Below are 14,813 nucleotides of genomic sequence, written 5' to 3'. Positions count from 1 at the left end.
TCACATGTCAGTGAGGTTCCCTTTGCTGAGGAAAACAACACTGTACTCTGGTCAGATCCATGTTTCTGTAGATGTTAGGTGATGTCAACAAATGGCCAGTCCGACGCAATTCATCACAAGGTCAAGCAGTGTCTTCTTTTCTTTATTAAGCATGAATATTTCACAGGCAAACTCGGTCTGATAGGGGAAGAAAACCAAAAATAAAATGCAGAGTTTGGGTCTGTTTAACAATAGTCATCATGAACCAAACAACGTGAGAGAGAATTTATGTTTTGCTCATCAATCACACTTCAAAATACACAGCAGCCGCAGTTTTAATGTGCAGTCCGGACATCCACTCTGCATTTACATTCCGTGTGTTTGTCAGGTAAAATATACCAAATACCCATTATACAGAAAACCATAATGAACTTCCTTTCATTACAGTTTTATTGATTGATGAACACTTCAAGTCTGAGGTAACAACAAACATTCAAAACAAGAAAAAGTTCAACTTTGTTGTGAATGTCTCTGCATTTGCTTCACTGTGGTTTCTGTTAAAATAAACCCACGACCGATCCAGTGAACGCAAAAAGTCACAAATTAGTTTTCAGAAACGAGCTTAACTGTGTAAAACCCCCATCTCTAACTCTGAAGGCCTTTAAAACCGATCCTTAAAAAGTCGGTTTAACATGCTGTCAAGACCAATTCAGCATCAGACAGAAAATATTTCAAGACTGAAATGGAAAATGGAAGAATAAATCTACAAAGTAAAGAGAAACTAACAGGCATTGTTACATCAATCCATTTCTACAACTTCAGAGCAGCTAACCTCTCCACCAAAAGCTTCTTCTTATATCTTAGCTGACTGGCTTCCCTGATGGCCTGCCACCTCTGCAGGTCACCTTCGCTACAGGAAGAAGGCACAGAGGGAGTCATCCCATTGGCCGATGGGCCTCTAAGTGAGCTCTGGCTCTGATTGGAACAAACTCCGATCTTCCGCACCAGCATGTCATCTGTCTTAGGACGCATCTCCTTCTCAACCTCATTCTCTTTATTTGCCGCTGCTTCCCGGGTCAGAGGACATGGGGGGCAGAGGAGTCTGGCTTTCAGATCAGGAGGCAGAGCCCATGGCTCTGGGATGGGCATGGGGGCATAGTTATCAGGGGCTCCCGAGAGTGGCCGTTGTTGCTGAGTCTGCTGGGTTTTTTCCTTACGATACACCACATCGTCCTGCTCGATGTCAGGATAATCGTCGTCCTCGGGGCTGCCACGGCCGTGTCGCTGGGTGACAATATTGAGTTGCGGCTCAGATGTGTAGCGACGGCGGTTGGTGGACAGTTGCGACTTCATCATAGCGAGGTCCGTGTTGGACTGGAAGGCCAGGGTCCGCCTCGCAAACATGTCATCATTCTCCAAGTCAGGGACAATGCTCTCATAATCAAAAGGGTCTGGGGGCTCCCGGGGGTCATGGCGCCCCAGGAGAGGCCACCTCTCACATTTGACCAGCTTGGGACCTGAGGTGGGGTCCACTGGGGCGAACACCAGAGGGGGAGTCATTAACAGAGGGGACTGTATCTTGGGGAGCTGTGGGAGAGTGTGTGGTTGGATATGAGGACTGCAGGGTGGGCAAAAGGAGAGAAAAAGGACAGGAGAGGTGATGAGTGCATGCATGTGAACCGGATCACAGAGCAAGAAAAGGAGGAAAAGATACAACAAGCAGCCATAGTGGTGGCATTTGATTCAAAAAGATGTTGATCAAATGAGGACTACAATCACACTGACATGAAGTAAAACTGCGATGCTAGTTGCTATAAGTCTTCACTAGAATAGGCTGCAATAAAAATAGGTTATTGCTGAGACACAGCCTATTTTCTACTAAGGTCAGTACAAGCAAACTGCCTTAGGAAGTGTGTTAAGGCACCTCCAGTAACTTGTCCATGTATTTTACCATTAGTATATTAGAAAGCAGCTCATCAGAGATTCATATTTCTCCTAAAACATTCCCTCATCGTCACAGTCATGCAGCTGTATCGACCTTTTCCCCACAACAAGGGTGGTGTGAGCCGGGGCCTCGTGTGTGTGGGAGTGAGAGGGAGAGGGGGCAGAGGAGAGCCAAGGACTGATGTCACAGTCTGAATCATCTGACGAAGAACCCGACTTCTTATAGCTACAGCAGGGTGGACGAAGGAAAAAGGGGACAGAAGTAGAGAGAGAGGGGAAAAGGTGAAAGACATGAGGCGATAGCAGGGGGAAAGAGAAAGAAAAATAAGAATCTACACAGGAAGAGCAGCGAACCACAGAAAACCAAATTTTAAATCTTGCAGTATAAAAGGTTAAATTGGCAGAGTCAAGGGTGTCAGGAAGAAAAGTAAGAAAAGATCTTGCAAGAAGCAGCAAGTGAATTCTATCTATGTAATTACCAGTCTGTAAAACATGAAGTATGTATGTCTGTATAGTCTGTCTGTAGAGAGGATGAAGGATATATTGTACATGTATGTATGTGTCGTGTTTGAATGCCCTCACACACCTGAAGCCTTGCATCTTCTTGTACCAGGGTCTCCTCTGAGAGCCCAGTTTGATCTTCTGTATGTGAACGTCTTCTTCAGGCGACCAGAATTTGGGTAAGAACTTGTCGTACGACACGTTGCCGGCAGGCTGGGGTTTGACACCCATCTTGCGGGTATAGAGATCATCTTGGACGGGGTCAGCATAGCCCACCTCATCGTCCTCATCCTCAGAGTCATCGCAAATCTCCCTGAACAGGCTGGCTGAGGACACGGCTCGGCGGTGGTCCACCTTCACGCAGCCGTGCTCGGGGGGCGGCTTTTCCCCACTGACGATGCTGCTGCTGCTCAAGAGAGACAGCCAACCACAGGTGTCAAAAGAATTTTTCAGCAGCAGTACAAGCATACCAGTCACGCAGAGAGGAGGCACATTCCTCGAGCACAACAACCTCAGATGAGATGACGCAAGGATTAGCAAACCAATGCAAGCTCAAAACCAAACTGCAAAGGAGGCAAAAAATTGATTTGAGGAATAATGTCGCCAACTCAAATCACTCCTCAAAGCTCATTAAACACAGAAGGAGCAAATAATGACGTGCTGCAGCTAAAATTCAACACAATTCAAACAGAAACCAACAAACTGAAGACTTCAGAGCACTGTTAGACGCAGCACACTATGACCAAAGACGTTGCTCATGGTTACAACGAACCATGCAAACTGAAGGTAAGAGAAGCGCTCTAGTTTGCTCTCATCAGGCAGGCAAATCAAAGTCACACGTAGCTTCATGTTCTCTGACCTGAGGCAGGTCACATTCTCTTGAGGGGGAACATTGGGAGTCATAGTGACCTTGGGCCAGAGGCCCCCTCTGCCCCCAGGGGCCCCTCCCCCTGCCATGGGACTGATGGGCAAGGCGAAGTTGGTGGGGGGAGCTGGGGAGGGGCTGTGGAAGCGTCGGCTGGCCAGGTCGTCCAGTACAAGATCCGGGTCCGGTCGGTCTGCGTCCGAGTCGCTGCCGCTTTCATAGTCAAAGGCCCATTGTAGATTATCTGCGGGCAAGGCACTCTGGGATACCTGACTGTGGCCGTAGTAGTCAGAGGGAAGCCTTGTTTCACTGAGTCATTCCACGACAACACCATCGACCATTCGCAGACAACACAACAGCACCACAAACACCGACAGCAATGGGAGAGGACAGAGTCAAAAAACAACCACAATGTAAACTTCAAGCACAAAGTAGACATTTAGGTACGAACCCATCACTTTTTGTTTTGATGCTTGTAAGATGGAAATAAAAAGAATAATAACTCATTAATTAGCTGAGATTAGAACAGGACCTTCAAACAGATCAGTGTGTGTTTTAACAGTACCTGGTGAGTGTGCCTTCGTCCTCTGTGTATGTGGGGTTGGCCCAGCTGCGCCGGTTGTCCTCATTGCGTTCGGCCCGTTTCTTCCTTAGTGGAGCAGGCACGTAGCCTGAGGGTTTGTCTTTAGTGGGCAGAAACTGGTTAAACTGGGTGCTGGCCTTGGGTGTGATGACCACCGAGCGGCGGTAACTGAGACCGTCCTTGTTCTCAGCCATCCTGAAGACAGAGTCTGCCTCAGTGTCACTGCAACAACCTGGAGCATGGACGGACGGACGGGGGGGGGGGGGACACAGGAGAGCAGGGGACAAACATGTGTGAAGACAGGCTATGGGAGAAATGAAGAAAAGGACAGTAGCAAAAAGGACAAACGGGGTGAAATAGAGAAAAGAGTTGGGGGGGGGTGTAGCTGTGTGTTGGCATGACTTTGAAGGAGCAACAGAGGGGTGCAGGGTGGGGAGCGGAGGCCTCCTCATTTACAAGCCAGTGTGGATGACTGTGGAATGTCTCACTGCCCTCTCATTATAAAGGGGGTGTGGGGTGGGTGGGGTGGGGGGGGCTGCTCTGAGATCACCGGCCAGCACTTCTCTCTCTTAAAGCGTACTACACTTCTGTCATGAAACAAGAGGCTTTAGCGTCGCCATACCTCTCCTATCAGGTTAAAATAGCCCCTTTCAAAAGCGCACCACTAGATGGCAATAGGTATTTGTTTTCATAAATGGGAGTCAACTCGTTGGCTCTGATGCCACATATCTACCCTGTCCAAATATTTGAAGTTCTACACAAATGAACTGGATTATAAATATTGATACAGAGAAACAATAAGAGAAAGTTTGAACACTTTAATGACAATCTGCTGCTCGGGTGTGAGAGTCAGCCTCGAAAATAAAATAATGCCGAGGCCTCTTAAATGCCATAAATTCAGCTTTAGCAGGGTGAAAAAAAAAAAAAGGCAAAGAATGAAAGTGTCTAAAAGTGTGTTCATGTGAGTTTGCATGTGGATGCAAAAAAAGGACACGGCATCTCCTACCCTCGCTGCTGCCTTTCAGAGTGGTGTCAGAGGAGATGCTGTGAGGTCGGGAACCCAAAGAGTCCAAACTGTCCAGGGAGTCGTCTCTCCTGTGTCCGCCGCCGCTGCCTCCTCCAACTCCTCCTCTCAGTTGGTAGAGCTCCTCTCTCTCCGAGTACCAGCTGTCTCCAAAACCGCTGTCTCTGACGTTGTCGTCTTTCTGACCGGACGACTCCTGCAGAGCCTTTCATACACGCACAAACACATGCAGTCAGATAACAGGGTGCCAATTGCAATATTTAGCTCCACTGTGTGTGGCGTGCTTGAGAGATCCCCCAGGTAGAGCGTGAAGTCTGAGCTGTCTGGACTTCTCCTTCTTTCAGACTCACTTACTGTAAACATCCACTCCTATACCGCCTATAAGGGGAAAAGCATGCTGCAATTTAAATGGGATAACCTCATTGTTTTCTATCCGCCGCCATCTCTGTCAAAACAAACAGGGCCGTGACCCACACACCCTTGATGACTGGGTTTGCTGCACGAAAACAATGTCATTGCACATAAACACACACCTTCACCAGCAACGACTACAAACAAGCAAAAACTTGTCAACCACAATAAAAGAAAATGATTTTCAGATCTGTAATCCACTGAATCCTCCCAGACAATACAAGTCCACAAACTAAACCCCGCCTAAACCCCCGCTCCACTGAACTTGGATTATCAGAGCTAAACGTACAAGACGTGCAGCAACCAACTGCTATTACTGAAAATCCCTGTAGTCGGTTGAATTATAGAGGCCTTGCACACCACCACCTATAAATCTGTGTGAAAGAAAAGTGCCAAATTCAACACTGGCATGAGCAGGGGTGGGGGGGTGGGGGGGGGGTGCTTCTTCAAGAAAAGAGGCAGTTATTTTCACATGCAAACTATATTCGAACTTTGTGCTGTGTGGTAAACATGATTAAAATAGCTGTGTCAAGGGAGGGTGGGGGGATCAGGTCATTTATGACTTAATGTAGCTTTGGTTTTAGTGGCCAGCAATCTGCGGGCACCGCCGCCTATCGCACTCATTCTTCCGCACATAGTCTACATACCGCGGAGGATACAGAAATCTACTGTGCAGTGGCTGGAAAAGAGGATTTCATTCACGCCTCTTTCTGGGTTTCTACAAGAAAATTAAGCTTTTGTTTCATGAGCGCGGATAAGGCAGCTCATTACCCACTTGGAGAAATTTACCTTGTATAGCGCTGTGCCCAATAATCCCTCAAATGCCTTGAAGTTCAGGTAAGGCCCATCATAGAAACGGTCACACTGAGCTCTTCTGCCAAGCCAGTAAATGGTGATCAATACCTGGAAAGAGGAAATCAGACAGTTTACTACACAAATCATACATGCCTGTGAATGAAAATGAATGATTACCAGACAGAACACACACACACACACACACAAACAAACAAACACACACATCAGATTAAAGCGACACCTTTACCCTCAGTGATGAATGTTCTGTGCAGTGCTAAAGCAGGCGATTGTTATGATGGGCTGCAGCTCTACCCTGACACAGGGGTCATATCACCCAGTGCCATGCTCTTGTTTCCAGGCTCATCCAGAATACTCTGCTGCTGTCTGTGTGTGTGTGTGTGCATTATTGGCCTGGACAGGAAGATGTAGCGCACTAAAGCAAACAAACGCCTCTAAATCAATGATGCCGGTCCCCCTATTACGCATGAAACAGTTCAAACTGACACGTCAGCGCTTTGGTTTTTTATGACATGCAAGATTTAAAAAAAAAGAAAAAAGATTATTGTTGCATTTGGGGTGTACAGCCGACAAAGATAGGAGGATAAGCCATGATGAAGCTGTGATGAGGACGAGGTTTCTTCAGCAATGACTTCACTTGCATTAGAACATTTTGAAACAAAATCTATGACTAATGCCAAATGTACGGGACTGTACTTTAAAAACACTTAACCCATGTCTCCAGGCTCATTTCACTAAAATGACCAAGTGATCAAGTGAATCTTTGGGTTTTTTTTAACCCCCTTTTTCCTCATATTGTTATGGAGATATAAACACGTTGTTTGTTTGTTTCAGGCAGAGCATCAAACTGAAATTCAGTCGAGGAAAAACTCTCCTGTTTCCTCTCATGAACTCATTTACCAAATCTAAGTCAGGGATTAACGTTAAGACTAAATCAATTAATTTTGTGTTACATGTTTTCTGTCAGTCTAATGGTATCTAGGGGCCGTGTTGGAATTACCACGCGTTCTCATTTTAACAGGTTTATCTGTTTGATTCAGTGCGTGAGTGTACGAGGCATTCGTGTGATCTCAGGGTTTTAAGACTCACGTAATCGCACCACCCACAGTGTGACTGTGGCTGGGAACCTTTGTTGTCTGTCATCCCCTTATTTCCACTTTTCTACCATTCCCTAAGTAATTTAGGCATAAATGTCCCAAAAATACTAAAAGCTAAATTGAGGTATGACCATCACATATTGGTTGTTGTACACCTTAAAGGTAATAAATATGTATTACATAAAAGTACATTCAATGTTATCGTAGCAATGGTACAAAATGTTTTAGTGGATAAAACTAAGGGATTCTATTCTCTAATGATACATGAAGAAGACTGTAGCTGAAACTAAATTAGATTTTATGTTTTATTATTTCTGAATAAAAAGACATAGCTTATATTTTTTCCACTCACATTTTTCAGCCTCCTGTTGGTCTCTTGATGCCTGTGAGAGAAAGAGCAAAAAAAAAAAGAGTGGTGTATGCGTATGAGAGAAAATAGACAATAAAAGAACAGAGGGCATGAGTGTTGGGTGTATGTGTTAGGCAGTGAAAGAGCTGGAAACTGAGAGCACAATCCAGACGACTGCCAGCCCTTCACTCACTCACTCTCTCACACAACAACAGAAAGGCAGAGGGCAAAACAAACACACACTTCTGAAATAGAAAAAAAAACAAAACAAAAAAACAACACAGCTGAAAAGTGTGGGAACTGAACAAGTTATGTGCGTATTTTTACACTAATTGCCAAAATTCAAGTAATTGTAAAAGCATTAGTTAAAGTTTAGGGGCTCAAAAACAGCTCTTGTTTCTGACTCATGATAAAAACTAATGACTGCAGATTTCACATCTGAAAAAACAAACAAACAAGGCTCCACTGTTGGAGCAACAAAGCTTTAAACAGCTACCCAGGGTCCTGCAGGATTGCAGTCATATTTCTGGGGGTTTGACAGTTGACCTAGCAGTCACTAAATCACTTTCTTAGGAAAATGTCAGCTCATTCTTGCTCCTGTGAAACCAAACAAAGTTCAGTCTCAACCTGCGAGCCTGCTATTCCCTTTCTCTTGTGTACACTGAGTACCTGAGCACTGAGGCCTACACACAGTGATGAACAGCTACAGCACATACAGTAACCGTAAGGGTGACAGACGAAGATATATAGTATATAGCTTCACACCTTCTCTGCATACTGCACATTCCTACTGTCATGTGGTAATACAATAGCCACACACGCCTCTCCACCCACGAACGCTCGGATTTCTTACGGTCTCCTCGCCTCCGGCAATGCCACCACGGCACCTGCTGAGAATGTGATGCATGTACGGTGGCTCCATCTTATATGACTGCCTGTCAATCAAACATGTTTAAGTTCCTATAGGTTGCTTGGTTTAGGAAGAGGAAACAAAGTAGGGAGATTTAATTCAGAACATAACTTCCATAAAAGCAGGGCGGACAGGCAGTAGTGAAGTACATTTACTCAAGTACTGTACTTAATATATTTTATATACTTGTATTTTTACTCTACATTTATCTGACAGCTATGGTTACTTAAAATTACTAAAAATATATTTTACATTAAAAACATTAGATCAGTTTATAAAGCACAACAAATTGTTCAAGATTAAAGTGATTCCCAACCTTTGTGGCTTGTACCTTCTTACAGGAGCCCTTGCCATGTCTATGAATTACGAGAGGTGAAGTGATCAAATAGTTCATAAAAATAGAATACATTATAGAAAAGTCCAAAAATGAATTCGTTTGTGTAGCAGAACTTTTCTTTCCTTCTTCCCTACCCCATTCATCATCTCTCAACCCTTCAGATTTATCTCATGACCCAATTGGAATTGTTCAAAAATAGCTTCATTTTGACCAGATACATCAATGAAATGCTATTTATGCATTAATGCATTAGTGTTAAAAACAATCTAATGATGTAACAGACTCACAGAGGCCATTTTTCTGAGGGACGGCTACTTTTAATTTCAGCACTCTCAGCTTTGAACCTGCAATAACTGACTTTTCTCTGCCACTTGGCGGCAGCGGAAACAAATTGTTAACAAAACATTCATAATTCAAGAACAAGTTGCTATGGTAAATCTGTTAGCACATATACACGTGCAGCTGTTACAGAGCAACATTATACTATCATTTGGGACTTGTGTTCCTGGTTCACCAGCTCGTTGCTAAGTGTGTCTGCCTGTTGTTTGGTGCTGAGCAGGTGGTGTATAGTGGAATTTTCAGGTGATAAATCTCTGGTTGTAGCTCCTTTAAACATGTTTTGCTTCTACTTCTGTACTTTTACTTTGGTAAAATCTTGAATGCAGAACCTTTACTTGTAACAGATTATTTTTTTTTACAATGTTCTTTCTAGTACTTTTACTTATGCAAAGGATCTGAGCACCCCTTCGACCACTGACGGCATTTAACTGGACGGGAAGCAGCTCAACTTTCCCACCAGCATGCGTCATGTCACACCAGGGGTTTCCAGCACTCTAATTCCCCGGCGGTGAAAACTGAAATGGAAGTTTACCAGTTTGGCATATTGCAAATTTATGGACCAAATAAAAGCGGCAGAAGAAAAAAATGCCCTCTCTTTTGTGGCTTGGAACACAATCACAAAGTCTAAGATTATAGCAATGGTAGCTAGGTCCAGAGAATAATGAGCTGTGTACCAAAACTATCACCACATCGCTTCTTGTAATGCTCATTTATAGCTAGTGGTAATAGCTGAACAGAAGAGAAAATAAAAAAGGACTATTTTCAGGCCTTCAGAGCCTCAGGACGTTGCTGTAGACTGTAAGAATCAGCTGAGTGCTCATATGATTGAGAAAAATCAGCGTCACCAGAGTCTGATACACAAAAGTTCTCTACAGGGAGCACAGCTTCTGTGAAGTTGTTTTATCAGTTAAATAATCAAATGATGTGATGAGAAGGGAAGGAAGCCGTTTGTGTTTGTGCATCTTGCACAGATGCAAGTAACAAAGACACTGAAAATTGATCTGATAAACGTGACCACCACATTCCACTTTAATTTAGCTAGAAATTCAATGCATATGATCAAATTCATATCAAAATGTGATCATGTGATTTTTTGTTTTTTTTGTTTTATGCCACACATTTCTTTCTATCCTGGTGTAAATCTACTGAAATTAAAGCTGAGACTCTGCACTTTAATGTAGCATCCATTATTTCATTTCAAACTTAATGCTGAAGCTCAGAGCCGGAGGGAACAGAAAATGTGTATCTGTTCAGACACTTAGGTCCTGAACTGTAGGGAAAAAAAAAAAAAAGTTTAGGAAGTAAAACAAGGCCGTTCATGGTCATTAAAGCGGCTGATCCCTATCAAACAATGTATACGTGTTGTAAAGTGGGTGGACAGAGCTCTGACAGGAAACCCTCCAGCTTGACAAATTAACAGGATGCTCTCATCGCTTCCACAACACATTCATTTCAGCCATTACCCTCAAGCTCTGCATGTTTACACAGACTTTCACATCATCACACTCTTGCCGAGGTCAAAGGGTAAGAGACCTCGTCAGCCAGTGACATCCTTCTCCTTTTGACTTCCAGTGGAAATGCAAAGACACCAGACCACTGTACTCCTGCAAAGCCAACCACCACCGCCGCTACACACATTAACCACACGATGCCAAACATGTGGAAAATATGAGACAGCAAGCCGCTCAACCAAATTAGAATCATAAGACTAGGATTACTTTAATCATTACACCCACATTAAAAGTAGAATTTTCTCACATAACAGGTTTCTGATTGCGTGACACTGTTTTTTGCAAAACTTGAAGTTAATTTGGTTTATCGTGAAGGAGTCATAGATTGTGTTCTGCCAATACAAACCAGAGATGAATAGAAAGACACACAACTGAAGAAACATAAGCCACTATTCAAATGTTAGACAAATACCTTCTCAACGTGAGCCAAAAGAAACTATCTTTCCAATTATGTCAATCACTTCCCTGTGCTATGGCAGAGGCTAAATTGTTTAGATCTATAGCGAGACAAAATCTACTGAGAACTGAGACCACAGGATGCAACTCAGACAATGTACAGCCACCAACGAGACCATGGCAGCGCTGCTCCTTTATCCAAAAGACAAACAAACTCAGTACCAAAGCCTTAAATTAATGGGTGCGCATGTACAATTGGAAGCATACCTTTGGAATGATGATCACTTGTTCTCCTGCATTCATTAACACCACATGTGACATCCTTCATCTATGTTCTTGCATTGTCATGAAATACCTTGGATTCAAACACACACCCAGACGCTCTCAGGAGTCCTCAGACACGGGGAGAGAGGGTGAATAGAGGAATCAGCTGCGGGTGAGACAGTGTCGGCATCACTTGTGTCGTACTTATCGGAGACACTGCAGCCTCTGTGAGCGAGGACACAGGGTGAGGCTGGCATTTCTCTCTCCGAGTCATCCAAAGAGCACAAATATAACCCTTGTATTGGCCTTTTACAGCCAGGGCCGTGTCCATGGTGTAGGAACTTTATTGGCCGTTCATCATCATTGCTCGTTTGGTTTCACAATCTGCCCACAGTTCACAAAACACTGTAACAAGAAGTGACGGCGGTGCCATATATTAAACTGTGAAACCAGTGCAGTGTGTGCGGTGCCAGCTCACTCAACCACACCCGGAACACTAACACACGAGGGCACTTCATTTGTCTTCCTGTGCATTAACCCGTGAGAATGCAGACAACATGCACAAGACGTTACGCTCAATATGTGAAGGTGTTGAATAAATTCTGATAACGAGCCGTGTGGTCTCTCCAAATTTGTCTGTTCCTTCAGGAAAGTTCAAACATTTGGTTTGATCCGCAGCCAGAGATGCCATTGCATAATCCAAATCATGTAATCACACCACATAGCCACTCCTCTCTCTCCATTGTGTAGAAAGGCTCACTGACATTCCTTAAAGGACAATAAAATTTGGATGTACATGCCGATCTCGGGCAGTTTCTTTTTTTAAGCTTGGAAAGTAGTCTACCCTTGTCAATAATTTGCCGAATCAAACGGCGGGAACAAGTGAGACTTTGGACTCAACTCAGTGGGGGGATTTGTTCTGTCAGTTAGTGGAGGTCAAACGCTGGACATGTTCTTAATGGTGCAATGAGAAAAAAAAATATAGATTTCTTTTTTCCTTTAGAAATTTAAAAACGGTAAAACTACAGTGTAAAAGTACTTCATTACAAGTGATGAATGTTCATAATGTACTCAAGTAAAAGTACAGAAGTATTATCAATAAAATATAACGAAAACCTGCAATAACTGACCCCTTTCACACTGTTACATTATTTTTACAATTGGTATTTGATAAATTGTTTTTAGAAAAATATCGATCGTCGTTTTGAGTATCAGGGTTATGATTTCATATAACAATCTAATGATGTACATTAGATTGTTATAATTAACATTAACGTTTAAGCAGTGTTTTAATGTTTAATAGCTAGTTGTGGGTTGTTCAAGTTGTAGCCATGAATCATATTTTATAAGATGATGATTTGTTTTGTATGTAAAATGTTATGTCTGTTGTGGGGTATAAAATGGATATACTAAAATAAAGTGTGAATACCTTGAGTGCAGATATGATCTGCTGTGATTCTTCTTAAACCTACTATAACTCTCAGTAAGGAGGAACATAAGGCTGAGGTTCATGTAGCTCACACACTGAAATAAGTGGAATAAGCATGAGAGCGCAGGATAATGACGGGTGCATCCTTAGTCCCACGCTCTGTAATTTCCACCTGCAAAGCCAGATGTCCTGTTTAAGAGTTAGCTCTGTGACAAATGGCACTTGTTAAAACACACGCAGAGGTCAAGTCTAGAGTAATCCGCTGACATTTTGCGCCATTAGGGAAAATCTAACGTGTTCTAGAGTCATAGTCCTCCTCCAACCTGGAGTCCACGCTGCCGAATTTCCAAATGGCAGTTCGAGGATCTAAACGAAGTGGATAAGTTAAGTTAACTTTTAGATGCCATGATTCATCCACAGCACTCTAGTGCCCTCATTTCCTGGGCAGCTGCTACAGTTGGTCTAAAGTAGCCGGTGAATCATAGTCTCCGATGATGAATCAGATTCGGTCTGCTCGTTATTACACCTCTGGGTTTTTGGACTGTGGTTGCACCTACAGTTCACTGACACATGGTTGATGTGAGGGAATCTTCTAGAGCACATCGCCCAGCAACCTACAGTCTCTGTATATCTCTATCACAACAGTTATTGATATAACAAATGTGATACTGAACGTGTTTGCAGCTGATAAACGTCTTTATCAGAAAGCAGGTTTCACAACACACAAGGCAATAGAGCACTATGCACCGCAGATGGTGGTGAGGCCAATACAACGACGTCTGCAAAGCTCAAAGGTCAGAACAGACATTCAATAATCTTTTATGGCTGTCGGAACAACACAAGCGAGCGTGAATTAGGCTGTCCTCTCAGCACACTTTGCTACAGCCAATATCTGACTCCAGCTTAGAGCAAAAAGAAAGATACTTGCCTTGGAAATATACAAACTATCAATGTGTGAAATTCAGCATTTCTAAAATCAGCAGTCCTGAATTTAGTCTGAAACACTGTTGGATCAGTTTCTTAAAAACATTTGGGCTGCAGCTAAAATTGATTTTCTATTGATTAATATATAATTTAGTTGGTCCATAAAAAGTCAGAAAATTTGCCCCTTTGTTATCATTTTCAAATTGCATGTTTGAAACCCTAAGATATTTTGGCTACTATCAGAAGACAAGCAGATATTCACATTTGAGAGGCTGGAAACAGACTAAAACAAACAATTGATTATCAAAATAGTTGCTGATTCATTTTCTGTCACCCAACGACTGATTGACTTTAAATATCAATCAGTCACACTTTCATTGTTTTGCACCGTTCCTTCAGGTTAGTGCAGGTACAAACCAATTTGGGAAGCAAATGCTCGGCATACACAGATATATGATCACAGTTGAATAAAAATGATACAAATAAAATAGAAGTAGAAGTAGAAGTACATAAAAGACAAGGAGATGGCATAAAATAAATGATTGCTTGAAACTGTATGTGTGGGTTTTGCCAGAAAAATCAAATACCAGTCGTTGTGGAAAGCAACAGAATAACAACCTGATTGCTGCTGCAAACGGAGAACAGGGAAGCTGAGCAAAGCACCTGTCAGACTGGGTTTAAGGGAGTGGATGGTTGGACACACACCAGGGGCAAAGACAGCTGATAGAAACAACTTTCTCGCTCTCTCTCTCTCAGTCTGTGTGTGTGCATGTGGTGTGCTGTGCTCATTTGCGTAGTCTCTGATAAGCAACAGAGAAATAATTCCATTGGTTGCCTGCAGCCTTGTTTGGGATTATCTCCTCGTGTTACTCTATGTGTGCCATCTCTCTCTCTCTCTCTGCATAAGTCATAAATACTGCAGCTGGGGAACCACATAATTGTGTCCATAAACACATATACCTCTACTTTTTCTTTATGTTGTGCAAAGCCTTTAGTGAATATAACTCTTGGCCCAATGCAAATATGCTGCATTAAAAAAAACAAAAAACAAGACTGACTTAAAGATGTCCTCCATATATTTCATCAAGACCGACTCATGAACAAAACAGTGAGAGCAGCTGCAGGAGGTGAGCGTTA

At 43.0% G+C, this 14,813-nt stretch overlaps 2 protein-coding genes across 10 annotated transcripts in view; both read right to left on the bottom strand.

The window, feature by feature from the left end:
- lmo7a (LIM domain 7a) overlaps positions 1-14,813 on the bottom strand; it is a 49,571-nt gene that overhangs the window by 18,504 nt on the left and 16,254 nt on the right. For all 9 annotated transcript variants that reach the window (XM_056389110.1, XM_056389101.1, XM_056389103.1 and 6 more), the window contains exons 6-9: positions 7,570-7,600; positions 6,097-6,210; positions 4,879-5,101; positions 3,855-4,104 (exon numbers count right to left, since the gene is read on the bottom strand). In XM_056389110.1, the coding sequence (XP_056245085.1) occupies positions 3,855-4,104; positions 4,879-5,101; positions 6,097-6,210; positions 7,570-7,600 (618 nt within the window). The remainder of the gene's footprint in view (positions 1-3,854; positions 4,105-4,878; positions 5,102-6,096; positions 6,211-7,569; positions 7,601-14,813) is intronic.
- Positions 127-3,267, bottom strand: LOC130177398 (LIM domain only protein 7-like). The gene is made up of 3 exons (XM_056389111.1): positions 2,510-3,267; positions 2,018-2,149; positions 127-1,597 (listed from the first exon to the last, which is right to left on the bottom strand). The coding sequence occupies exons 1-3, from the start codon at positions 2,890-2,892 to the stop codon at positions 790-792; spliced, it is 1,323 nt and encodes a 440-aa protein (XP_056245086.1). The 5' UTR covers positions 2,893-3,267; the 3' UTR covers positions 127-789.

The sequence above is a fragment of the Seriola aureovittata genome, chromosome 11 (genome assembly GCF_021018895.1).
Source record: "Seriola aureovittata isolate HTS-2021-v1 ecotype China chromosome 11, ASM2101889v1, whole genome shotgun sequence".
NCBI classification, from domain to species: domain Eukaryota; kingdom Metazoa; phylum Chordata; class Actinopteri; order Carangiformes; family Carangidae; genus Seriola; species Seriola aureovittata.
The sequence above is the reverse complement of the archived record's forward strand: the minus strand, read 5'-3'. Positions and strand labels throughout refer to the sequence as shown.

Coding starts and splice junctions, on each gene's coding strand:
- LOC130177398 (XM_056389111.1), bottom strand. CDS start 2,892: ATGCTTGTACTGCTGCTGAAAAATTCTTTTGACACCTGTGGTTGGCTG. Junction 2,150..2,509: donor AAGAAGATGCAAGGCTTCAG/GTGTGTGAGGGC, acceptor ACCCTGCTGTAG/CTATAAGAAGTCGGGTTCTT. Junction 1,598..2,017: donor ACCCTTGTTGTGGGGAAAAG/GTCGATACAGCT, acceptor CCCACCCTGCAG/TCCTCATATCCAACCACACA.